The sequence below is a fragment of the Lampetra fluviatilis genome, chromosome 22 (assembly GCF_964198595.1).
Source record: "Lampetra fluviatilis chromosome 22, kcLamFluv1.1, whole genome shotgun sequence".
NCBI lineage: Eukaryota > Metazoa > Chordata > Hyperoartia > Petromyzontiformes > Petromyzontidae > Lampetra > Lampetra fluviatilis.
In genome coordinates, this window is record NC_136296.1 from 11,260,163 (window position 1) to 11,286,506 (window position 26,344).

The window sequence follows — 26,344 nt, forward strand, 5'->3', positions numbered from 1 at the left end:
ATGGGCATTTTATAAAACTTTATTCAACGTCCCGTGCTCGATGCCTTTATTCCAGTGGTTTCTATCGTGGCCGTGACAAAGCTGTAGCAACCCTCGTGGGCAACGTAGGGCCCCGGCTCCTCCGCTCGTCGCTCGGGACCCAAACCGCGATTTACTCCCCCCCCCCTACCTGCCCGACGAAGGGGTTCAACCGTGCTTCACCACGCTGGTCAGTGCAGCTTGGTGAAGGGAGAGGACAGGGCCAGGGTCAAGTTCGGATATCATTTTGCCAGTTACGTTTTACCATGGCTGGGAATCGAACTCGGGTCTTAGGGCTCCGTAGCAGTGAGTATTGCCAACCACCTCACCATGCCTGTTACCCTCCAACCCTTTCCGAGACGACGGCAAGTTGCGGGGTGGGGGCGGGGGGGGGGTGTCCCGTTCACCGGAATGCGCAAACGGTTCAGCGTTCATTTTATTTAGAGAAGCGTATTGCGCGGTGGTTTTTAAAGACATTGGACTCACCGCAGAGAACCGTAGGGACACGACCACACACCGATGATAGTTGGCGCCAAACTGTGCCGCACGCCCTCCCCGCACGGCCTTGGGGGAGAGCCTCAGTAGCGATAAAGTTATTACATTTTTTCTTCCGGTTCCGTTTCTGACGACGTACACGTACGCCATCGGAACGGGAAAGGGTTCATGCGTTGTAACCTGTTGACATTGCGAGGATGTAGCTTTGTCGTCAGGGCATTAAACGAGTGCCGTTTTGAAATGGCGGACGGGTTCCCTCCGGGCCAGGGTGCACCGTAGCACAGTTCACAAACGCATTCACCAACGACGACGAAGATGCAGCCGAAGCTGCCGGGTTAATCATTTGGTCGAGGCCAACTGCCCGACGGTCGGAGGAGCAGTGGCTGCCAAGCCCCACGAAAGGGGAACTCGCCCACGCACGAAAATCACACACACAATGGAGCTAATATAGCTTTGCATTTGTAACAAAGTATGGGCATTAATAATCCTTACGTTGTACACGCGGCTCTCCCGGTGTAAGACTTACGGGGTACGTCTACCCACATCGGGACCTTGACTCCCACTCTGGTGGACAAATGGTGACGTGGGGTTAAACCAAGCGTCGCACCCGATAAAAGCTTAAAAAATATATATACAAAAAAATTGAATAAATATCACTTAGCCTAATTGAATCGACAATATCCACAACGTTACAAGAGAATGCAACTCTTGTGTTAACTACAGGCATCCCATAACATCGGCATCATGCCACACGCCAACAGGACATAGACAACATGTTATGTAAACATTACTTTCTTCACGGCCGTTCAGAGGTGAGTAACCTCAGGATTTTACACGCAAAACACATATACTGTATATATATAAAGACGGATCGCAAAAATCGTCAGTCTTTATCGTAATATTGTAATCGAGTACAGTGTAACCTGCCTAACGTTAACCCGGTTTAAACGTTAACCCGGTTTAAATGCACCTAGCCAGTGGTCAGGCAGCAACTTGCCCGAATTCCGATCGGCACATCGGTAAGACGCATCGGTGCGACGCGCTGGTGCGACGTGCCGGGAATACGCTTGCTGTCACGCGCGAGCACATTCTGAAATCGCCTTTTATCTTTTTAATACAAAATTTAGTCAAATACAGTAACACTGTCAATATACCACACGATGGCTGGGCAGAATTGTGACTATGGCGACATCAAATAACGATACCAAACGTACATCAACAATTACCTGGGTCAGCTCCCCCGATGTGTATTCTGGGGACGTACCGCATGTTGCTCTGCGTGATGTCCGACGTTCCGCTCTGCACGCTAGGCAGCTTCTTTGGGGGGGGGCGGGGGGGGGGGGTCTGAATTAAATTCCCCAATTATGCAGAGGAACTTCTGGAACATTTCAAGAACCGATTCCAGCAGGTGCCGCCCTGAATATGTGGGGCATCGTGCCTAACAACGCGTAGCGGGCACAACCACAAGTCACATCAAAGAAATACACAGCCATAACTGGGACAACTTACACAGTGGAATCATCTCGCCGAGCACAATCAAAGTCTGCCACCGGCAAACTCCTCCAAGAACTCGGGAGACACGAAATCGAATTTTTAGAATATTAAAAAAATAATAGAGGATAATCTTTTGATATTTTCGATCAGTATCTTGCACAGCTGCTCATATATATAATGTAGAAGCGAAACGTAACTTTTTACAGAGCTCAGAAAAGTTCCGTCCGGGATGTGGCGAGACAAAGGGGTACGATTGGCGCTCTCGCCGCTACGGGAACAACGGAGCGAGCACGGTCTGTTGCAGGAGACAAAACTAAACGCCAAGTTTGTTCCCGTAGGGTTTTTAAATTTATCTGCAGTTTTGTCATCGCAGTGGAACTGATATTTATGGACAGATGTCTCCGTGTCAATCAGGGCATAAAAATTGTTAGAAGCGACGGGCATGAGTGACAAAAGTCCATCAACAACAAAATAAAACCGTCCGCCTTTTTAACTCGTTAAGTCGGTCGAAATGTAAAAGCCTCCGGCAGATCCGGTTTTATCAAAGCAGGTCATCGGGACGGCTATGTTTCCATTAAAATGCGGTTAATTCTTTATTTTGCTGCACGTCTGAAGGTCGCATTAACTTCCTTTTGCAACGTACACAACCCGTCCGTGCGATCGGGTCTGCGTATGCGCGTTGCTAAGAGTGATACGGGTTTCCACGGGGTTTTTTTTTCCACCCACCACTGCCCACCGCCAATAAAGATTCCCGTACAGACGGCCAAACGTAAACGCCACTGCGCCCAACTTCTCGCAAAAAACCCCGAGCCCCTTAATGCAACAATACATAGCACTGGTCTAAAATCTATTTCTTACAGATAGAGGAGGTTACTACACTGGAGTGGGGCAAGAGATACGCTCACACCAAATAGATTCACAGCGACCCTACAATGTATTTTTGTTCTTTTTTAAATCGATCGAATAAAGTATCTACCATCCCCCGCATGTGCTGACGACAGTCCGAAGAATTAAACGGCAGTGAACTACGACGTGAAATGACGGAATAATCCAACGGAGAAGGCTGCACGGTTGAAATGCAAATTCCAAAGCAACGGTCATGTACAACTTTGCTAAATAAAACGAAATAATTGTTGGAGAGACAAGTTTGACAATTTTTTTTAAGGCAGGCCAGGATCAAAATGATGACATAAACGAGGTGAGTGAGGGCAAAATGTGGTGCTTTTGAAACTTCAAAGTTAATAACGAAAAGAAGCATACCAATGTGCGTAAAGTGTTGGCCGTTGATGCACAATGTCAGTTATGACAGAAAAAAACTGAAAAAGTACGCAAAAGTAGCATGCAGAGGTACATGCCTGGGAATTACACCAAGAGACGAACACAACAGAGACATCGTAGCGATGTTTCGTCCAAGTGGCCTTGGGCGAGACATCACAAGAGTGGGATGATGGCCGATGGGCGAGGCTGGCGATGGCATGGTAGCCAAAAAGGAGGAAATTCCCGCAGAGGGTGACCACGGCGGAGACGGAGTAACAGGCAATCGGCGACGTTGTGGGGAGGTCTCCATCCAGCAGTGGTTACACAATGAATGATAACGATGACAGTCTCGCAATGAGTCACGTGTGTGTGTATATATAGAGTATATAAACCATGACAATATAATTACGGGGTGCAGTGCTCACAATGAGCCTTGTGGCTGCGATGACACCGCAACTTATGGGGACGGCACAGCTTGATAATCGCGTGCCACGCCAAATGGAGAATAATCACCAAAATCCCGGTCTAATTTTATTTCGCCCATTGTTAGATGAAGGTCGCCGCCTAGCAATATCCCAGCACAATGGAAAGGTCAGCGGCTTTTATTTATTTTTTCAGCGGCCTGCTTTTTTGATTGGCCGTCTGTGCCAACGCGAGTTTCACATCTGTATCTTTATTTTGCCGTTTTGTGTCCATTTCCATTGAAATTTAGCCGCAACAAATGTTGGTTCCCTGCCAAGTGCAAGTTTTTTTTTATCGTCTTTTGTTAACAATACGCTACAGTATATATATGCGTGTGTATAATCTTGTATAGTCATCGGTTACAGTGTGTTTAATATGCATTAATGCATTATCTGGCTGTCGCCTGATGAAGCGAGTTGTAATTACTAGCGAAAAGTCACTCAAGATTGTAAATCTTGTGGATTTGCTCTCCAACAACAACGGTGTGCTGTACACTAGTAACGAATTGGCACGTTCTGTTTACGAGACAAACCTTACTAATTGGCCGTGTCGGGTGGTGGCGGGTTTAACGACACATTTATAGTTACGTGATGTAACCCAAAAAACCTTTGTTACGGATAATGCGGTAAGATTGCACGAAAAATTTGCGAACATAGCTTTGTTTAATGGAAACACAGCCTGCGTAGCGGGGCATGTTTCTTTTGTGGCTTGGCAGCATACCGTGTTTAACATCTAAAATACGAAAGCCACTTATGCCTTTACATCATCGCGCGGGGAGGGTCAACAGAACCACAAATAAATACAGTACTTACGCATCATAAACTGCATTCGGCATTCGCTTCCTGTGATGGGTTCAAGTCACGTGTGAGAAATAAATAAGCGTCAACCAGCGAAACCAAATCCCGACAGTCGATACGAGCTTCCCTTGGGCGCATTCCCTGGGCGTCGCGCGACTCTTCGCGATGAACATCGTCGCGCGCAAGCCTTAGGGGCTTTCAGTTCTAACAGGAATAATTTAGGCGCCCGCAACTCTTGCAGACGGGGCGTCCAAAACCAACTCAAACCATACGACGAAGGAGGAGCAGAATCTCCACAGATCGTTCTCCTGCCACCCCTGGTGTCACACAGGCTCACCCCGCCTCCCCCGCCGAGGCTCGCCGACGGGGTCGGTGGCAAAGACGATGACCGGGGACCGCCTCTCCTCTTCCCCCTCCTCCTCCGCCTCCTCCTTCATATGAACTTAAAGCATTTGGTTTTGTCGTGCGGCAGCCGCGTCTTGAAGAGCACCGAGTCAGCGCGGAACTGCGTGTAGAGCAGCGGCATGTAGCCGTACACCTTGACGAAGAAGTTGATGCAGCGGTGGCGCTCGTGGAAGTGGGACTCGTCGTGCGAGAGCGCCTGGGGACAGCCCGGGCAGCGGAACGTCCAGCGGGACGTCACCTGCGAAGTGAGGAAACGGACGGAGACCGGACCAGACATCGGACCAGACCTGTGTTAGGCCACCTTTCCAGGGATCCGTTCTTTACGAAACGAGGCAAATCCATTCCGACGTGCGAGAATTCCCATGGCATGAAGCAGTAGCACAACTGCAATTTAATACAGAAAATAAAATAAAATAATAAAACCAAAATCTTTAAAAAATTTAAACCAAGATCTTTAAAAAAACACACTGGAGGAAGGTCACCTTGATGGGCGGCTTGCGCGTGATGTGGGAGACGAGGAAGTTCATGGCGATGTCTTCGCAGTTGATGTACTCGTCGACCATGTCGCGGATGGCTTGGGGCATCACGTACGAGTACAGGTAGGCGTAGTACTGCAGCACAGCGCACCACCCGCAGGGCCATTAGTTTCTCTAGTCACAGTATCTATGAATAAAATATACAGCTTCACAATGCGGCTGTGTCTCAAGATGCTACGGAAGAACAGTGGGCATATTTGTTTGATATGGAGAGGGAGAGAGACGCAATCCGTTAGACAGAAGAAAAGGTATAGAGCCCGTACTTGAACAGGGGCAGGGAGTTGACATCACGGATTGCTGAGGAGGGGGGACTTCACAATTTGGGGTCGTGTTTATATTTAAGAAATAATTCATCTCATCTCTACTGTCCGACTCATTCATATTTTCTAATTTATTCCAGCTAATTCGTTGAGCATTAGCCTAAAGGAAATCGGCATCTAATTTACATGAAATAAAACAAAGTTATTACGACGCGTGACTAGTTAATCTCTCGGTGAGATGACCGCAAGGCGATATTAAACTGTGGGAGTGGCGTCACAATTGCATCACGAAAGAGTTATCATGGCGTGGCTCACTACAGATTCCAATTAGAGAATTATTTCTTAAAGAGTTTTCATCTCAACAGCGGAGCTTCAAGCCCTGTGTTGCACAGCACGCGAACATGGGCCTAGGGCACACAGCTGCAAGATCAGGGCTGTTTGTTTGCGTGGCGAGATGTTAACGACCTCACCTGGTATACAGGACGTCGTGGATTGGATCCCGACCTTGACGGCAGTATATTTGGAGTTTACATATTCTCTCTCTTGCCGTGGTTGTGTGGATTTTTCTCCGGGTCCTCCCGGTTTTCCCTCCACATTTAGAATCAACGTGCATTTAGAGTATTTGGGCGCTGTACATTTCAACGTGATAAGCCACTTCGTTGAGCTATCATTTGTGGCCAGATCACTTCTGAAAAAGAGCTACGTAATAAGCTCAGTGGGCCTTACCTGGTCAAATAAAAAAATTGTTTAGTTTCGTTTCAGTTGTTTGGGCCGTGTCTAAACTATAAAGGGAATGTCCCGTGGCTCGATTAAAATGCAAATGAGCAGATCTCACCTTGTGGAAGAAGGCTGCCCCTGTGAGCACCATGGAGAGCTCGCATGAGTAGTTGGAGTTGTAGAGCCACGACTGGTGCAGCGAGTCCCAGGCGTGGTAGCGCCCCGGGAACCCCACGATGCGGTCACGTGCCTCCCGCCAAACCCTGGGCGCCAAAATCACCCAGGTGAAGAGAAACACCGGGAGAGTTCCCCCCCCCCCACCACCCCCATGCATTCCGTCAAGGGCGTTGTGTAGGAGACACCACCAGAGATGCAATTTGATGTTCCAGCCAGCGAACACGCACGCATGCAGTGTAAAATAAATGCGGGGAAAACAAGAAAGGGAGTGAAATTCAATTCCAACGTTCTGTAAATTGAGAAAATCCACCAGAAAAGGAAAATGTGTGCAAGCTGGATACAAACAAATTTCACAACACACGAATGGTGTGTTGCTCACAAACAACAGGAAGACACAGCACCCATTATATACCACGTGGTCACCACGTTGCATGTTCGATGCTCTCTCAGCCTTGTCCAGACCACCAGCTTAAGAGCTGAATGTATGCGCATATTTTTGCATCGACTCTCAATTCAAAGGGTTGAAAATTTTTGCCATCCCATCAGGCATTGCTGCTCTCAAAAAAGCTACGGCAAGTGTTAATGACTATATACCCTGTATGTAAATGTAACGGTCCATGCCATTCCACCTTTGGCAACCACACTGTTTCGTGTGGCCTGCTCGCGGTGGCTGGACAGCGAGAGTGGACGCACTTTATTTCCCACTATCCAACCTGTTGCCGACCTTTCTTTTAGGGGGGGGGGTGGGGGAGCGAAAGGTCGCATCAGTTCAAAGCAAAAGCCACACCAAAATAAACGCTCCCGCGTTGAGCAAGTGACATGTGCCCGGACACTGACCACCACACCTCCCACTCACTCCTCCACTGGACTGGTTTGGTCAGTTTGAGAGAGGGGAAAACGAATGCGGCATTTTTTGTTGTTGTTGAGCAAAGGCGTCCAATAACTGAAGGTGTTAATTCGCAGCCTTTGAATGGCGTGTTTTAATCCTCACCTAATTACAATCCAATTGTGCTACGGGCATTCGCAGAGATGAGCAAATATCCATTCAGTATCCCTCACTACAGGCAACTCCCCCACCACCGCGTGTCAGAATAGGCCCTTGAAGATAACATCACAGAAGGACGACTGAAGCCATTCGAATGGGCTTCTTTTAAGCCACACCAGGAGGCACACCTTTTATATGCCCTGCAAAGGGTAAAGGCACAGCGCTGCAAAGCGATCGGTCAAGCCACTGCTGGTGAAATGGGCCTCCGCGAGAGACCCCTTTCTAAGAGGGTATTTTGGCCAACTCTTCCATGACCGATTAATACTGCTGGGAGTATACAGAGGCACACACGGGGGGGATTTAAGAAACGTGCACCATTATTTCAACTGTGCCGTGCCAGCAGAATGAACTCGCGACCTCTGGATTGCAAGCCCAGCGTGATAACCGTTACAACGCGGCAAAGACTGTGTGATCGCACGTCAATTAAAACATTTATTTAATAAAAAATTGTTTTAACGTAACGTGATTTCGCAGTCATTGGTGACAAGGTTGACATCGTCAAGCCACCACACTTGAAAACCTGGTTCCAGGGTCTCAGCGGAGCCGGCTCAGTGCTCTGCAGGAATAATCCAACGCGGTCCAACCTCTTCAAAACACCATTTGCCCAAGGGCGTTTTTTTGCATAAAACCCACCTGAAGCCAAACATGATTTCGTCGTGTCGAAGATGTGCATCGTCGTCGATGGACAGGATCGCCTCTGTCTCGATGGCATCGTACGGCAGGAATCTGTTGTTCAGGCTGTTCTTCTTTGTCTTCACAACCTGCGACGTGCGGCCGGGGGGAGGGACAGCGATCATGTAACCCGTAGATTACGGGGCAACAACGCGCAATATAAGTGTCATCATATTTTGATTTAAAGCTTTCGTGACTGCAGGGATTCATATTCTTGGTTCTTTCGGTAAAGTCACGTAGAAGGGAAATAATAATAAAATAATATAAATATAAAACAATAAAAATTCTCACGACGTTTCGACTGCAACACAATCAATCATCATCAGGTGTGAAATCCACAGCAAGACATTTTTTTTTCAAATTTTCTTGCTGTGGATTTCACACCTGATGATGATTGCTTGTGTTGCAGTCGAAACGTCGTGAAAATGTTTATTGTTTTATATTAATATTGTTTTGTTATTTCCCTTCTAAGTGACTTTACCGAAAGAACCAAGAATATGTCATCATATTGCCTAATAAAAAAACTCACAAAAAAACGAAACTCTTTTTTCTTCTGCCAGGTAAGGCCCACTGAGCTACGTAGATATTTTTCAGAAGCGACCTGGTTATCACAAATGATAGCTCAATGAGGTAGGTGGCTTAGCATCGTGTGTAAATTTGTAGCAACCAACTACTCTAAATGCGTGTTGTTGATTTAAATGGAGGGAAAAACTGGAGGACCCAGAATAAAATCCACACGACTATGGGGAGAACATGGAAACTCCAAATATACAGCAGGCGTCAGGGTCGGGATCGAACCCACAACTTCCTGTATACCAGGCGAGGAAGTTAACATATCGCCACCATGGCTCCCAAGCTCACTTGATAAACGTATTAAGTGAGCTTGGGCAGCATAGGTCACTAGAGGTGATGATGGTCGGGGGTTGAGACTCATGACAGTGGCAGCCAAAAGAGGCAAAACACGCCCGAGAGAGAGGACGTCCACTGTGGAGATGGAGCATTGACAACTGCTCATGTGCTCATTGGATCGCTGCATCGCAAGACAGTGAGAGATGGCGAAGGCTTGGGCAGGCAATAATCCAGCAGTGGATTAATCATGGCTGATGATGATGAAAATTACAAACAATTCATGACCAAACCCTTTCGCTTAAAAGACAAGGTTCTTAACACAAAACACACAGACACACTGAATGATCAAGCCTCTTAGATGCACCGGTGTATACTCGGCAGTGTCCGGAGGCAAAGGAGTTGACAATGCGTCCGTGCTCTATGCCCGTATTATCAGTGAGAGATAAGCCTATTGTGAGAGCACTTCTCGTCAAGGTATTCAGAGAAGAAGCCTGCACTATGCATTTGTCCTCCAGGTCCCCTCTGCAAGAGGGGCTTGGGCTACTTCCACGAGCTCTCACCTGGTAAAAAAAAAAAACGCTGGCCCCGATTGATTACACAAAACTGCATTTAGGCACACAGAATTCAATACGTCTCTCCAGCCCGCATTGTTCAACGGCTGACCCAGCAGGGATACCCGCTGGACTAATGGACAGGCAAGGTCATAGGTTATTAGAAACCGCTACCTGCATCTCGCCGACAACCACTTCTCGGTTCCCTGTCGTTGGCTCCACAAAGTGCTGATGCAAATCTTTTGAGAATTCTGTCATGCTTTTATATCGGAAAGGATGAGGAAACACGAACAAATAGCTCTTACATTGGCTCGGGGTCTTGTCCCACGTAGAGTTTGAACATCAATGAGAACAAAAATATATTTGAAGTGGCTGGTCAAGCACAGCCACCACAGGAAAATTTTGTCTTGCAGCCACACAAACCGAATGGTACAAAAAAATGTTGGGTTTGGCCACAATAACCTGGCCAAATTTCTGTCGCAAGACCCTCCCATCAGCCAACACAGCCAAACCCATTAAACTGCAACTCGTACAAGCGTTTGACGCGCCAATTACTAGTGTTACAATTTTCACATCCTAATTTGAGCAATTATACACGATGTTTCACTTGCCACTACGAGATAGGAACTGTTCGCTTTCTGGGGATGAAAGTAGCAAAGGACACCTACAAATACCAGCCCTGGCCACAAGCACTGAATTCTTACATTTGAAAACACCCCATGATATGTTTTATTTCCCAAAAGACACACACACACTTGCATGGCAGCATGCCTTTTAAAACCACAGAACAAAGCGAAGCCAGATGCTATCTTCAAAGACGCACAAACTTGCACTGCGGCGGGAGTTGTAGAGGTTCCACGGATCGCCGAACAAAGGAGGCTGAAATGCAGACGAGCTGCAATCCTCGCAACAATTTCTGCTTATTTATTTTCTGTCACGCAACCCACCCCCATCACCATGGGCCGGAATGCCACCCACTGAAAACACATCAGCTTACGAATTAATTTATTTGTTTGCAATGAGAATGTGGGAGGGAGAGGGGGGGATGGCCATGGAATATCTTGGAATATTTCTAGAAAAATATAGAACCTCACACACGCACACAAAATAACTACTGCGAGTGCATGGGGGGGGTCCTAAACAGCGGTTGTTCGAGGCGTGGCAAGCTTGCGCTCGAGAGCACACTCCAAGCCGCATCGATCGCTACCGTCTACACATATCAACCCCGCAGTTAGCGCCGGCGAAAATGAAAGTATATCAGCACACGCGCCGAAGGTGTGTTTTAGTCACATTGTGACTGTCCGTAGAGGACTTACAAAGCACCCTTTTCACAAGCCAACAACAACAACAAAACGAACTGGGTGCGTAACGGTGGAGCAACGATTCCAAAGCCGACCACCCGAGTTTGATTTGCCGGCCGCGGATAACATCAGTGGCGGGTGATAACTGAACCAGTCCTGTGCACCACCCCCACCGCCCTTCACCATCCTGCACTGACAAGCGTGGTGAGAGATGGTCAAGCAAATCCCTAATGACTGACACGACACACGAAGCTCTTCATTCAGCAATGGATTTACAACATAAATAAAAATGTAAAATTCTAAATATGTTATTATATTAAAGCTGAAGCTGCCCTTAGCATAGTAAAGCAGATGAACAAGGAATATTGACATCAGAGTAATAAGGTTTTTTTTCAGTGGGCAGAATCCACAGTGCAGATAAAACACAGCTTTAACAAAACAAATTCACTTCAGAAACATATCCACCCATAACATTACAATAGGTGTGCTAGGCACAATTGGCCACGTATAATGAAAGGCACTTGACATTCCATTGAAAAACCCAAGTTCAAAAGGAGAGTTTACACTAAATAATAGTAATAAATAATGAAATGCCAAAACATCTATGATGTCAAAGAAAAAAAGAGGTCTGCTCATTAAATCCATATCTTTGCCTTTATCCAGGCACGCCACTATCTTGCATCAGGAGCTTGACTTTTAGATACACATCTACAAACAGTGGCACGAAGAGCAGTAACCATACTACCAATGACTACGGATTGATCACGCACGTCCAGTACATGTACACGTATCAGCATTCGTGAAGCACTATGTACGAATTATGCTGGGGACATTGCTGTCCCTGCTCTCAGCAATGGGATACAAACATTAATTAAGTACTTTAAACCGAGGTGAAGACGTCACCACACCCTCGTGATCGCTTCCTTCCCGAAGATCCTCTAGTTCAATGGTTCTTAACCTTGACTGCAGCCTGCACCTCTTTGGTTCTCAATCGTAATAAAAATTTATGTTAATACATACATAGAGTATTCTTGGTTGTTTCGGTAAAGTCACGTAGAAGGGAAATAATAAAATAATAAAAATAAAACAATACAATTCTCACGACGTTTCGATTGCAACACAAGCAATCGTCATCGGTGTGAAAACCACAGCAAGAAAATGTTCTTGTCGTGAGAATTAGATTTTTATTATTTTATTATTTCCCTTCTACGTGACTTTACTGAAAGAACCAAGAATATGAATCCCTGCAGTCACGAAAGCTTTAAATCGAAAAATACATAGAGGTTTCATGGCCATGTCTCGCACCCCCAGGAAGGGCATCTCGCATCCCCAGGTAAAGAAGAAGAACCACTGCTCTCGTTGTTGCAAATTTACACCTGACATCCAAGGACTGCTGTTGCAATGCATCACGTGTGGCTTCAGGTCTCTTTACTTGACCACTCCAATGTTTACAGCAGCAACCTTCCCTCCTCCTTCCTGCACGCACGTTCTACCCATCAAAACGTCTTCTTCCATACCACACCTCAAGTGTTTTGTTGTTATATTCTATTCCACACCTCCACGTGGCATAGCATTTTAAATGAAATTCCTAGCATCGTCCGCATGAACATGTATTTTTTTAGTGCAAAGTATTTTCATTCATATAACATTTTTAAACTGTTTTAATTGCATCGTAATTGCATTCTAATTGTTTTACAAAATGTACACATTGAAATTGGTTGTTTTTCTTGACTTAACTAAACCCTGGCATCTCTTGAAAAAAGAAGACTCCTGGTCTCAATGGACCCTTTCTTGCCTGGTTATATATCGAAGGCCATTTATCTATCGATCCCGATGTTATTTCCGCGTAGTACGCTAAAGTTGGGACAAAAAAAATCGCGCTCTGCCGTGCCACGTACGCGCAATAGCATCGACGTACCGTGACAGGGACGCCGATGTCGGGCCAGACCAACTCCTCGGAGGGCAGCTTGGGCGCATTCCAGACCACCACCACCTTGTTGAGGTAGGGCAGCCCGTTGAGACGTCGCACCGAGTCCATGAGCACCTCCTCGCGCTCGTACGTGAGCATCACCACCGTGAACTGCTCCCTCGGCAGGTTCCCGCCCAGCGCCTCCTGAAACTCCTTGCCCGTGCCGCCGGCGCCGCCGCCGATCGGCCGGAAGCCCGCGCCGGAGCCGAGGAACTGAGCCTCGGACGGCAAAACGGGGTCGAGCGGCGTGAAGGGGAACAGGTAGAAAGGTCCCGGCGGGGAGTTCCAGCTGCGGTCGGCGTCCAGCATGACGAGCGTGTAATTGCGCTTGTATCGCTCAGAGGCATAGGGCGGCTCGTTCTCCGCGGGCCCCAGCTCCAGGTCGCCCATCTCGGACGGCGGGTTGAGGCCGTCGGTGGGCACCCTGGCGGAGCGGTGCGGGATCTCGGGCGACGGCTCCTCGGGGACAGGTGCCGGCGGGATGTGGGCGCGCGCCCGCACGGTGGCCAGCGCGGCGCCCAGCGCGCTCTCGGCCGACGCCAGGTACGTCTCCCACAGGAAGCGGCCCTGGCGGCGCATGGCGAGCAGGTCGTTGTCGGGCACGCTGCGCAGCAGGAAGTGCAGCTCCGTGACGCGCGCCTTGGGCAGCAGCACGGCCGCGCGCTCCCAGCGAATCGTCTCGGCGAAGGGGAGGCGGGCGCGGTCGCCGCCCAGCACCACCGGTACGGCGCCGGCCTCCAGCGCCTCGTACACGCGCGTCGACGCGAGCTGCGACGCGGAGAGGCGCGGGTCGCCGGCGGCCACCACCAGCGCGAACGTGGAGCGGCGCAGCACCTCGATGCGCGACGTGTGGTCACCGCACAGCGCCCACTCCGATGGGGAGCCGCCACTGGTAGGGCTGCCGCCGCCACCGGCTGCGGGGCCGTCGCACGTCAAGTCGACCAGAACGCTCTCCTGGCCGCCGGCGACGATCGCCTTGAGCACGGACACGATGTGGATGTCGTAGAGGTCGATTTTCCTGCCCTCGCCGCCTCCTGAAAGGCGATTTAACAAAAAAGAAGTGTTTTTCGTTTCCTCGGATCGCGCTGGAAATTGAAGCTTGTTTATTAAATACATGCGTGTATTTTTCTGAAAGCATTTTCACACTATATACTTGGCACGTAACAATGCATCAATTTTGATTATTTCTAATGCTCGCATCGATGTTCATACAAATTATTTTTCAATGTTAAAATTGGTTGAATATTCGCAAAGACTCTAAAATAAATCAATAACCATAAGATGACAAAGAATAGAGAAAATTTTTGATTCAAGAATCCAATGGTGATCCTGATAGTCCATGGACCAGAACAAAAATTGGTACCGCTTTTAGTACCGAATTATTTCCATGGCTCAAAAGAGTAGATTATTTTATAACCCAGTAATGTCAAATGGTTAACTTTCAATTAACGGTTGTTAGCCACACAACGAAATTGGAACCACTCAAGCGATGCCGTTTTGGGTGGTAGCAACAAGTGAAATATCTGGTCTGAGCTCATGAGCTGTGAATTGTAAAACCCCTAACCAAAACAAATCATCAAATTGCTGGTGGCGTAAAGAATTATGCCAACTGTGAAGTAGAAATACAGCACAGCCAACAATGCAGTGGGTATTAAATTCATACCCTTCCTATCCTTAACAACTTTAACACACGTGTTTTATGGAATTGTAAAAAAATGTTGCAAAAAACGAACTCGCAAAGGACAAAACAACTTTACGAGGGATGGTAAAAGTTAACCGAGGCTATTCCATGCCGTTAATTCATCTGACTTTAATGCTCCTACCTCGACTCGGGTAGCATTGGAGTGGCCATTACAACACAATCAAACAACCGATAGGGCGCTTTGATGAGAAAAACGCGACACCACGCTAAAACTGCGCTCTAGATCAATGTCCCATTTAGTGCCCGCTCCTTCAAGATGGGCATTGATTCACACTTGGAAACAATCTCGTGGAACCTAGGGGCACAGCACCAGGGTTATAGTTCGAGTTCGAATTCAGGTGAGGGGTAAGCATCAGCGCCAGAGCTCGGCTTCAGTTTCCACAAGACGATCGCTAACAACGGGGATGTATACGTTTTACCCCCTCTACGAATCGGAGCAATTCGGGGTCGCACTGCAATTCACGCACACATTGTATGTCTGCCATTGCGGTGCACGTCGAATGTACGGTGTTGTGAAGCTATAAAATCTATAAATCACAAGGACAGAAATAAATCCAAATATAATTATCGGGGGCTCTATGGTGGGCTGCATTTGGTAGGACACCAAAAGACATTTAACATGTAGGCTTTCGTGACAAATATCATCCATAATACAGGTTTTTTTTGGGTTAGATCGTGTAAATATAAATGTATCGTTAAACCTGCCACCACCCGGCAGACAATTAGTAAGGTTTGTCACGTAAACAGAACATGCCAATTCGTTGCTAGCACAAATCTGGCTGTCGCCTGAGGAAACTAGTTGCAATTACTGGCGAAACGTCGTACTCAGATTGTAAATGTTCATGGGTTTACTCTCCAACACACCGGTGTGCTGTACTAGTAATGAATCGGCATGTTCTTTTTACGTGACAAACATTAATAATTGGCTGTGTCGGGTAGTGGCAGGTTTAACGACACCATTTATATTTACTCGAGCTAACCCAGAAAAATTATATTATGGACAAAAATCCATCATTGTACATTACTTAGATGCCACATCTATGCACCTCGCCTTCATTCACCAGCGTAGCAAATATACGTTCAAATAACCCTCAAGACCCGCACGACGTGGGGAGACCCTCATTCATTAGTGTATTGACAAATTGGCTGCACATACACAATCGAAAATAATAGATTCTTACATGCAAGTAGAATGGGTACAAAAATCCATCCAAAGCAATGAATAGATGAATTGTTGCATGCCTAGCTAATAAGGGTCTGCTTGGCATTTCATCGTGCGTTCATATTCAACTAAGATGGAATCCAAAAAATCTCGTATTTTGGGTTGTCCAATACAAGCTTGCTATTATGGCGTGGAGCAGTAGCACAGTATGCTAACCCCTGTTTTAATGAACCCGGCAAATCTGACATCCTTTGCCAGCCACAGCTAACATCGTTGTGATATGTGAACGGGCTCCGAGCACCCCCTTTCACCAACCTGCGCTGAACAGCATGGTGAAATATGATCACACAACCCAAATGACCGGCACAGCATGCGGAGGCCTTCATCCAGTAGCGGATTAACAAAGGGCTGTATATCATAACAAGTCATTCGTATTATTATTGTAGTGACGACAATATATTTGAAATATACATCCTGGCGACTTAAAAAAAAACCCTAGGAATTCAGCCCTGAAATACCCGACACTACTGCGGTGGTCGAGACTGGAAGACACGTACAGGCAGTAATGTATAGTTGCTCACAAAAGATGAATTATTTATCCCTGTATACAAGATGCTAAATGTCTTGTATAAGGGTCGTGCAAAGAGCCTGTAACACCTACATACCAAAGACATCTCACTGGGTCTCTTGGACCCAGCAGAACACAAATAGAATGCCCACCACATAAACCACGTTAACATGCCATGCATCACAATGAAAAGTACATAGCCAGTCCCTTTGTTGGTTGAGGGCCTCCCCATGCCGTACAGGTTGTGGGGGTGATTTGACCACTCTGAATGCGGGGTAGCAATAGACGTGGTGCCATAGAAGTACAGTCCAACAACGTGTTTTGCTGCACTGCCTTCTGCTGACCCCATTCCCGCGTTGTGGCTTCCCCCATGCAAGCACTCTCGAGGATCGAGCCAGCTCCGCTTACGAGACCGTACAAAGGTCGGGCACAGGCCGGAGCGCCGCGTGCGAAATTCGGTCACCTGCTTCCTCGCCCTCTCCGCCCTCCTCGCCGACACGGCCCCGTGACACGCTCAGCTCGCTCTCGCCCTGGAAGCTGAGCAGGTACTTGCGCTTGGCCGGAACCTGCGGCGGCAGCTGCAGGAAGTTGGGCTCGGCCATGGCGTTGACGAGCGGCGGCATGACGACGTCGAAGCCCGGCCGGTACTGCGCCTCGGCGAACACGGGCTGCGCCAGCATCGCCCGACCCGTGCTCACGCCGTCCAACAGGTTCCGCGTGGCGCTCTCCCGCCGCGACAGGCTCAGCAGCAGGTGGTTGCGTCCGTCCGACCGCCAGTGCGGCAGCGCGTGGAGGTGGCGCTCGAGTTCGGCGGAGGGCAGCGCCGACCCATCCTGCACGTCGCCGACCAGCACGACATAGAGGCACGCCACCTTGGGGTCCTGCGTCGCGTACACGCTGGCCCGCAGCGCCGACTGCACGGCCTGCCGCACCAACGGGTCCAGCGTGTCTCCCAGGAGACCCTCCGAGGGGTACAGGTAGACGGGAAAGCCCGACGTGAGCGGGCAGCGGGAGAAGTCGAAGCAGCTGTAAAAGCGGCACTGCTGCGCAGATTTGGGCAGCGGCAGCATGGGGTCCGAGTCGTCGGGGAGCAGGCGGATGGGCAGCGAGAGCTTGGGCTGGTTCTGCGCCAGCATCTCGCGGTAAGAGCGCTCCGTCTGGCTGATGGTGTTCTTCAGCTGCTGCAGCTCCTGCTTGGCACCTTCGACGCCGCGCCGCGCCACCTCGAGCCGCGCCCCCAGCTTCGCGATCTCCCCGTTCAGCTCTTGGCGCCGCGCCTCCAGCTGCAGCAGCTCCTCGCTCACCGATTCGCGGATCCGGCACAGGTCCTCCACGTGCCGGCCCTGGCAAAGGCTGGCGCCGCTCGCGCCAGGGTGCCAGGGCCCCACAGGTGGCCTGCCGGGGTCACGGTTCTGCACGTGGTTCCCCTTTCCGCCGGTGCTGTCCAGGTCGACGGCCAGGTAGTAGTGGGCCACCAGCGGGATCGTCACCAGGATGACGAGCAGCAGGCATATCAGCCGCGTCAGGCGCATGCCGTTGGTCCACCACTGGATGCAACCAATGCATCCAGCGCGTGACATGGTAACGGTTCTGTTAGGCTTCCTCTCTGTGCTGCGGACAGTTGGCGACTGATTCCATTGCGAGGGCTCAATGCGCGACGAGTGACTCGATCAATACGCGTCCACGGGCATCTTTACAGGCAAATTATTGGGGATGCGGCGACGGCCGTCATTGATACGTCAACTTGACTGGCAGATCAATCGCCCGCGGCAATAAAAAGGGAGAATTTCATTTCCATTATCCAAAGCCGCACGTGGATGCTGGAAATGATGAGGTCAAACCTCGCTCATAAATGTTTGCTTAGCCGTGGTTGAAAAACGCAATATTTATCGCCTGCCTGCATGACAAAACATTTCATCGGGACGTGGCAGGATGTGCAGCACCATTCATCTCAGTTCTTGGTGACATGCCGCTCTCCCATCAGGAAGCATTTTCACAGCCTGAAAAACAAGCAATTCAGTGTTGTTTAACAGACATAAATTAAATCGCTTAATGTTCAAAACATCTGTCAAGAAGACAATGTCAGAGCCCAACATATGGGTTCCACACCCGAGCATGAAGGCATACAAAATGCCAAGTGATTGTTTTACAATCCGACTGCAGTCGTGTGATATCAAAGTGCCCCTTCAGCAGTAAAAATTGCAGACTTATAGCAAAAGTTCTACTTGGTTCACGACACTCGCCTGTTGTTTTCCTGTGTTATGCATGAGAGCGATTTTGGTAATTACTGTGGAACTACCGCAACAGATTGAAATCTCTTCCCACGAGGATGTCAAGAGATTGTTAACATGGCACTTTCATATGCATCCCCAAGTGAGTGCTGGAAAGCTGCCAAGTCTTAGAGGCAAGATGCAACCTGAAACCCTGAAGGTGCACATACTATTTATTCCAAAGCAGCATCTCAAAATAGCAGCATCAATGACTGCACAAAGGTGACCTCTCAATATGTGAAACCGTCAAGAGCACTGAGCCAGTACTGATAAAAATGTAAGTTTGACTATGGGGCTCAGTCACCCATGATTAAAACTGGGTTCTCATGTGTAGTGAGCGAATGGTCTCAGCCCAGTTACCAATGATTGCACAAACGAAAGCATAATGTAAAATTTGGCATATTCCACCTCTAAGGATTAAGAATTGTGATTTTAATAACGTGCGGCAAACACTCTTTGAAGGGGCAATGAAAGGTATTGCCTTTAGTGTGATTAAAAAAAAGCCTCTTGAAAAGAATTCAGTAGTTCTGGGACATCATTTACTGGCAAGGTGGTACACTTCTCACCTTGAGATCTCCGCATGTAAATGTCACAATCTAATGACAGCATGACACCTACGGCACAATTGGAATTCAACCCGGAGAAGAGGGGAAAAAAAAAACCCCAAAAAGGGTATTGTACATAACGACCCGTCGACTGGCAAATCAACAGATAAGCGACTTCAGATGGCGATAGTAAACGCTCGCCGCTCGGGTAGATTGAGCCATGGTGCTATCCAGGCGGTCGGGTTTGCGCTCCTGTGCGCGCATCTACTGGGACAGCTGAGCCACTGCCTCAAACGTTGGAGGCTTAGAGATTCATTTCCCAGACAGCGTGGCATTCCATGGCGCCCATCCATCACTGGGAGCATCTAACCCGCAGTGCCGCCTGTTATCGCTCCTGCCCCGCCATCGGCGACGTGCAGCTTGATATTCAACTTTGCAAAGCACGCTCCGAAAATATTGCACCGTTGGCGTTTGTCAGTAAAACCACCGTGTATGTATGGCAATTCTGAAAAAATATTATATAGCTTGCCAAAACTTTAATATTCTCATTGCAACCACAAAGACTGACGTTTACAGGAGAGAATGGACAATTTCCTAAGGCAGATTGAAATAAAGATATTTCCTAGATTGCAATTGTGTAAAATCTACTTAAGGGTTTGCTTTATCCGGCTGTAAGCACAATAGAAAATAATTTCATCAAGTAATACTCCATGCGGTATTACATTTTTGATCAGCTTTTGCACACGTATAGCCTTTCGAATTTCAATAACTTATACAGATGGCAGAGTTCTAAAAAACGGATACACTGGCTGACTAAGGACAAAAGAAACAATGCAAATCCTAACTCTGTTAATAAGCTGAGCTCTCGCAATCAGAGGAGTAGCACGCTGCACACACACAATGTGCTAAAAATGCATTTAGTTATTTGCACATTTGGTTTGCATTCAAAAACGACCGAGCACAAACCCACCCAATCGACGCAAATACATGCATACAAATTAAATTCGGCCCACACACAACAAGCGGGCGACATGAGATGACACAGACATAGACAGCAAACAGAACTGTCAGTCAGTCACAGCACAGACCCAACACTTTAAAATACCCCCCCCCCATACCCCCTCGTTTTCTGCACAAACACTGGCCGGGGCGGGGGGCAAACAAGATTGCCACCCAAGTACGTGCCAGGAAATGCTCTTTCATCACAGACTCGTGCCAACTCGAGTGAAGAGGTCAAGCTCTGTGTGTAACCACCACCAAAACCAGCAGCAGCACCGCCGTGCTCAAATGTCGTGCGAATCCACGAAGAGCCACGCTAGTGCCACAAAGGCCTTACACACAGCTGCTAACTTCTGCACGATTTGTCTGTCGGAAGGAAAAAGTAATCCCTTAGAACAAGAGAAGGACGTGGTTGAAATCCGAATGCACCCAAAAGCCTTGCCATCAAGCATTATAAGGCGACGTATAACAGAAGCCTTTAAAAAAAAACTATCAAAATAGCTGTTTAAGAACCATGCCAAAGCTATATTTTGACTGCCGATGGTGTAATGAAAAATGCAAGGATTTTCCTGATGCTACGTTTACTAAGATAGCTTAGGTGTACTCAGCGGAGCCCTGCTGCGAATTCAAAATGCCACTCGATTCATTTTAAAGCTCCACGCTCGCAGGTTCGCGTTACTGTGCAATGCAACGTGTGAAAACGTAAAGGACATAGGAAAGTGGTTAGCACAATGCACACAATACGCCTGATAACCCGAGTTTGATTGCCAGCCACGGACGAACATCTGTGGCGACAGATAGATCCGAACCATTCCCAAGCCTCGCCCTCCGTTTGCCAAGTGACACGGACGAGCATGGAAAAGCACGATCAAACTGCATGACCGTAACGGCATGGGAAGGGTGACCTTTATCCAGCAGTGGGTGAACAAAGGACCGTGAATTATTACTGTAATTACACAAAGGCCATCACTCGGAAAGATTTTGAGCTTGCACTGGTAAATGCTGCCATGAGACCTTAAGTTCCTTTGGATGACATATGCAAGAGGTCAAGGCAGAGAGGCACACAGAACTGCCTTTATTTCTTTCCCACTACATTCAGGCGCTGGCCACTTATTTCAAGCCACAGGGAGACTTGTGGGGGGAGGGTGGGGGAGCCAATTGCTGCACATAAGAGTGTGGACTCAAACAGTGAACCCCAGGATAAGCCCAGAGCACACCATCTTCAATCACTTGCATAACGTGCAACTATTGAATTCAATCCGGTAGCGGAACAAAAGGCAACAGGGCAGCTCATTAACAAGCACGTACACACATCCTCACACAAAATTAAGCAGTGGGTATGTACAGTAGAGTAATACATGAGGTATTAATACAATCAGTGTGAAGACAAGATAATTGTTTTTTAATCACATCCACCAGCATACCTGCTAGAAAGAGGAAAGACCATTTAGGGCAATTAGTCAGTCCTAAGCATGGTCATCATTTTAGATCGAGTCACAAATGGTGATGAAAGGACTTGAGCATGCAACCGTGTTAAAGCGACGACGCTGTCACCTGGCAAGACATCACACTTTGGCAATGACAGATGAGAAGTGCTCAGACATAATCTCATGCGGGCTTGGCTACGTCGAGCGGTAAAGAACGCGCACAAGATCAGTCTCTAATGTCCATGTTAAGCGGAACAGCCAAAAAATATATCTTGGAAAATGAACAAACATTTTTGGGCCATGGGCCATGGCACTTGTTCAGAGTTGGACGATGACAACCAGGCCACGTGGACGTCATCCGTATCTGCAACTACAGACGGAGAATAAATGACAACGCACATCTTGTAAATGCCATAAAAGGTGAATGCGTGTGCCGACTGCTGCAAGTGTGGGTTCCCACAAATGTACCCCCACCACAACATATATTTTGTTAAAATCCACATTTTGAGCATTTCGTTACAGGAGCACCCGTGATAAAGAGCTTTGTAGAACTCATCGGATTCGTCCGGCGGAAAGATCCCGATGATGGGGGCGCGTTGTTGGCTAGGTGGCAAGGACCCTTTACTACTGCCCCAGAGAATTTGTCGATTCACTGCCACGTCTAGAGAGCATCGGCGGTGTTATCTAAACACGTGCTGGCTTACCCCCCTTCACCAACCCGCACTGACCACTGCTGACCATCAACAACAACAAGAACCCGCCAAATTTTGATTTAAAGCTTACGTGACTGCAGGGATTCATATTCTTCGTTCTTTCGGTAAAGTCACGTAGAAGGAAAATAATAAAATAATATAAATATAAAACAATAAAAAAATTCTCACGACGTTTCGACTGCAACACAAGCAATCATCATCAGGTGTGAAATCCACAGCAAAAAAAATTCTTCCTGTGGAAATCCACAGCAAGAAAATTTTCTTCCTGTGGACTTTTCTTGCTGTGGATTTCACACCTGATGATGATTGCTTGTGTTGCAGTCGAAACGTCGTGAGCATTTTGTATTGTTTTATATTTATTTTATTATTTCTCTTCTACGTGACTTTACCGGAAGAACCAAGAATAAGAACCCGCCAGTGACAGGGCATGGGGGAAGAAAGCCTTGGTCCATCAGTGGACTTTGACGAAGGGCCTGCACGATTCATCATCACCGGGGTTCACAAAGCAGTGGGTCTTACTTAGAATAAGGTCGCCAAATGTGTTTTTTTTGGCCACCACCATTTAATCTGGGAGTTCAGGTGGTTCTCCTCTGTATCGGCAAAAGAGAACCCTTACATTATCAACAAATACAGGGGTGTTTCTTCCTTTTCATTATTTTAACTATTTGTGGAAAATCTACCCTCGGCCTCGAGTCACTGGGCACAGATGCTTCCGTTCTGGATCGATACGAATTATTTTATATTTTACACACACAGACTGAGTAATGAACTTAACATCTGTTTTTAAACCTTGCGTGGTCATAAAAAAAACTGTGACTACAACACTGTACGGTCCTTCCTCCTCCTCCCCAGCTGCGCGTTAATTATTAACAGCTTATTAAAATTAGCTTTTTAGAACATCAAAAGGACGACGCTGACACAAGCTGCTGAACTTTTAAACAACAAAATAAGCCATCTTCTTAGTTCTTTCGGTAAAGTCACGTAGAAGGGAAATAATAAAATAATAAAAATAAAACATAATAAAATAATTCTCACGACGTTTCTTCACCTGAGGACGGCTGCTTGCGTTGTGGCCGAAACATCGTGAGAATTATTTTATCATGTTTCATGTTTATTATTTCCCTTCTACGTGACTTTACCGAAAGAACCAAGAAGATGAATCCCTGCAGTCATGAAAGCTTTAAATCGAAACAAAATAAGCCACCGCTGAACTTTTTAGATGCGCAAAGCTGCGTGTCCAGCCCCTCCCAATATAACAGCACCCATTAACTTCAACTTCCCAAGACGATATTTAGAATTTCTAGCGAAAAAACCCCATATAGTTCAAACTCCAAAGTCTGTGGCACATTTCTCTGCACACTAAACATGAGTAACAGCAATCTCGTCAGTTTCATAATACATTTGGCAGAGTATGATACGACGGGTCACACACATTCCTGTAAACCTTGCCCGCCTTGTTCATGTGAATAACGTGCACTAGCAAATAATGTACACAGTAGTGTACACACACACAAATTCAACATACACACACGTGTGTGTGTATGTTGAATTTCTTTCGCACCGTACGTAGGACAACAAACAAGACACAAAAAAGCAGTCTGAAATAGACAAATACACAGGGTAGTGCACAAAACACTGCAGAGTTATTGCATCAGGACACACACACACATTACGTTACACAACACAGCACACATAGTGCTGATAACACACAACACAGTGCATAAGAAGTGTGCACAATACATGTGTGCACAGCCGATGTAGTGGTGGTGAGTCTTATAAAATATTGAAACAGTATAAGCAATGCATCTTCCTCAATAACAGACGCGGTACAAATAACACCTCACGGTACAGAACACACCATGTAGTACACACATCACAGTACACACACACACACCTTGTCCGCTAACAAGTCGTGTATTCAGTCGTGGGAACTAGATATCTGTAAACAAAACAAACGCTTAGTAGCTCATCGGATTTCGTCAGGCTAAAGATTCCGATTTAAAGCAGGCGCGTTTTAAGCGATGTAATATGTTGAACACGGTCAATATGAAGCTGGTATATACACTTGCACAGCTATAAGCAAACAGTACACACAGCAAAATACACAAAGCAAGAGACAACTCACTCCCGAATGGCAAGATGTGAATACGGTCGTGAGTGTACAACAAGAATTACCTTCACAAAGTCACATTTTTACGCAAACTATTAAACATTGGACACCGTGGTAGGGACGTGTAGGCAGGCGAGGTGGGACACCACGATGCACTACAATTAATTTGCACAATTGCGTTAGTTTAATTGGTAAACATTAAGAGGCTTTCGAAAGAAACCCACGTTGTAAAATGTGAGGCTTGCAAGGCGCCACAGCGATTACCACACTCGAAAATATTTAATCTTAAAATCAAGCCACCGATTTAACACGTTGCACAACTTTTACTCAACGTCCTCAATCGTTTACCATAATCGCCCCCCGCGTTATCATCACAATCGAACGTTAAACAACCATCGATAACAGGCAGCGAACACCGATAAAGACAAATTAACAGTGACCGCGAATCCGGTAGGCCGCAACCGGCGCGCACGAAGCCTAGCACCTTTCCTACAAGCCCTGCCGGCCAGGTCGCACCGGACACGGCAGCGGTGGTGCTATTGGGGGGGGGGACATCCTCGTACAGTCCCGTCTTTTAGTCACCTGTGAACGAAACTAACACACACGCCTTGGTGTGAAGTCTTCTCTCGCACCTTGGTGTGAAGTCTCCTCTCTCACCTGGTCGCCTCCAAGCTGTTTTTTCCTCTCTCTCTCTTCGTTTTAACCCGAGAAGACGCGACTCAGCCGAAGGGCGGGAGGAGCGTGGCGACGATGATGGTCATCGCGGGGCGGAGCAACGCGCAATGCGCGTTAACAGTCTAGAAATGCAGTCTATAAGTACATTGTTTTAATATTCTTTCGCGGTTTTTTTTGGTTCGTTTGTTAGCTACACACTTTCTATCGAACTCGACTGGGTTTTTTTTACGGACTGCATTCTGCCAAAGTTGGTGGTCGTCCACCTCGCGTTAGCATTTAAAGTAGGTACGGCCTATGCATGCAGTATGGGCCGAATGTATGTTGTGTTGTGTGTGTTAAGTTAAATGCAGCCTTAGCTGAAATATGTTGACAGTTGTATGAATGCAAGAATTTGTAGTAGCACTGCGATGTTTAGTGGCGATAGAGGCTTGTAAAATTAAAAGCGCGGCCCTGCAATTTCCTACACACGCCACTTGCTGACGGTAAAGCCGTCCACAAGAGGGAGGGTGTTTTTGGCCTCCTCTGCCACACTGGACAAGACGTTTCAGACTATAAATGCAGTCTATGTATACTGTATGGTAATGTTATTCCTTTGCGCACTGAAGTGTGGTCTAACTACAATGCTATACCTACTTGCTGTACTCCATGTGTTATTGATTTAGTCCTTAAATGAAGTCTATGCTTTTCTGCACAGGTATAGTTTAAGTATACTGTAGAGCACAGATGACTAATGATGCCCTCGTGTATATAATCTATATACAGTACTATCACTACAATATATATCCCACTCCTTCCCACCTAGCATTCAAAATAAATATATTTCACATACATATATAGCATCAGGATATATACCTGATTTGTATTCCCTGTGTATTATCATGCTTCATGTGTGTTTTTTTTAGACCACTCAAATCATTCGAATAACCCTATCATTAAATCCACGTGAGATAGTGTTAAAGTGTCACCATCGCCGAGGCTGCGATTCAATGCAGCTAATTGTCATCAATTCGCAGATATCAGATGCACAGAAAGGTCTACAATTAAACCCCAAAGATTGGGTTTAAAGTTCTGGGTGAATACATCATTATTACTTGAGTCTCAAGACAATTGTTGTACATTGGAGGGCGGCGTTGCTGTATGTAATCCAAATAGAGTCAATTTAAGGTAA

General features: G+C 47.2%; 1 protein-coding gene across 1 annotated transcript; it reads right to left on the reverse strand.

Moving 5' to 3' along the window:
- Positions 1–3: 3 nt before the first annotated feature.
- Positions 4–25,273, reverse strand: EXTL3 (exostosin like glycosyltransferase 3). The gene is made up of 7 exons (XM_078866454.1): positions 25,084–25,273; positions 16,901–18,437; positions 12,955–14,039; positions 8,297–8,424; positions 6,560–6,704; positions 5,411–5,539; positions 4–5,166 (listed from the first exon to the last, which is right to left on the reverse strand). The coding sequence occupies exons 2-7, from the start codon at positions 18,015–18,017 to the stop codon at positions 4,957–4,959; spliced, it is 2,814 nt and encodes a 937-aa protein (XP_078722580.1). The 5' UTR covers positions 18,018–18,437; positions 25,084–25,273; the 3' UTR covers positions 4–4,956.
- Between the last annotated feature and the right edge of the window lie 1,071 nt (positions 25,274–26,344).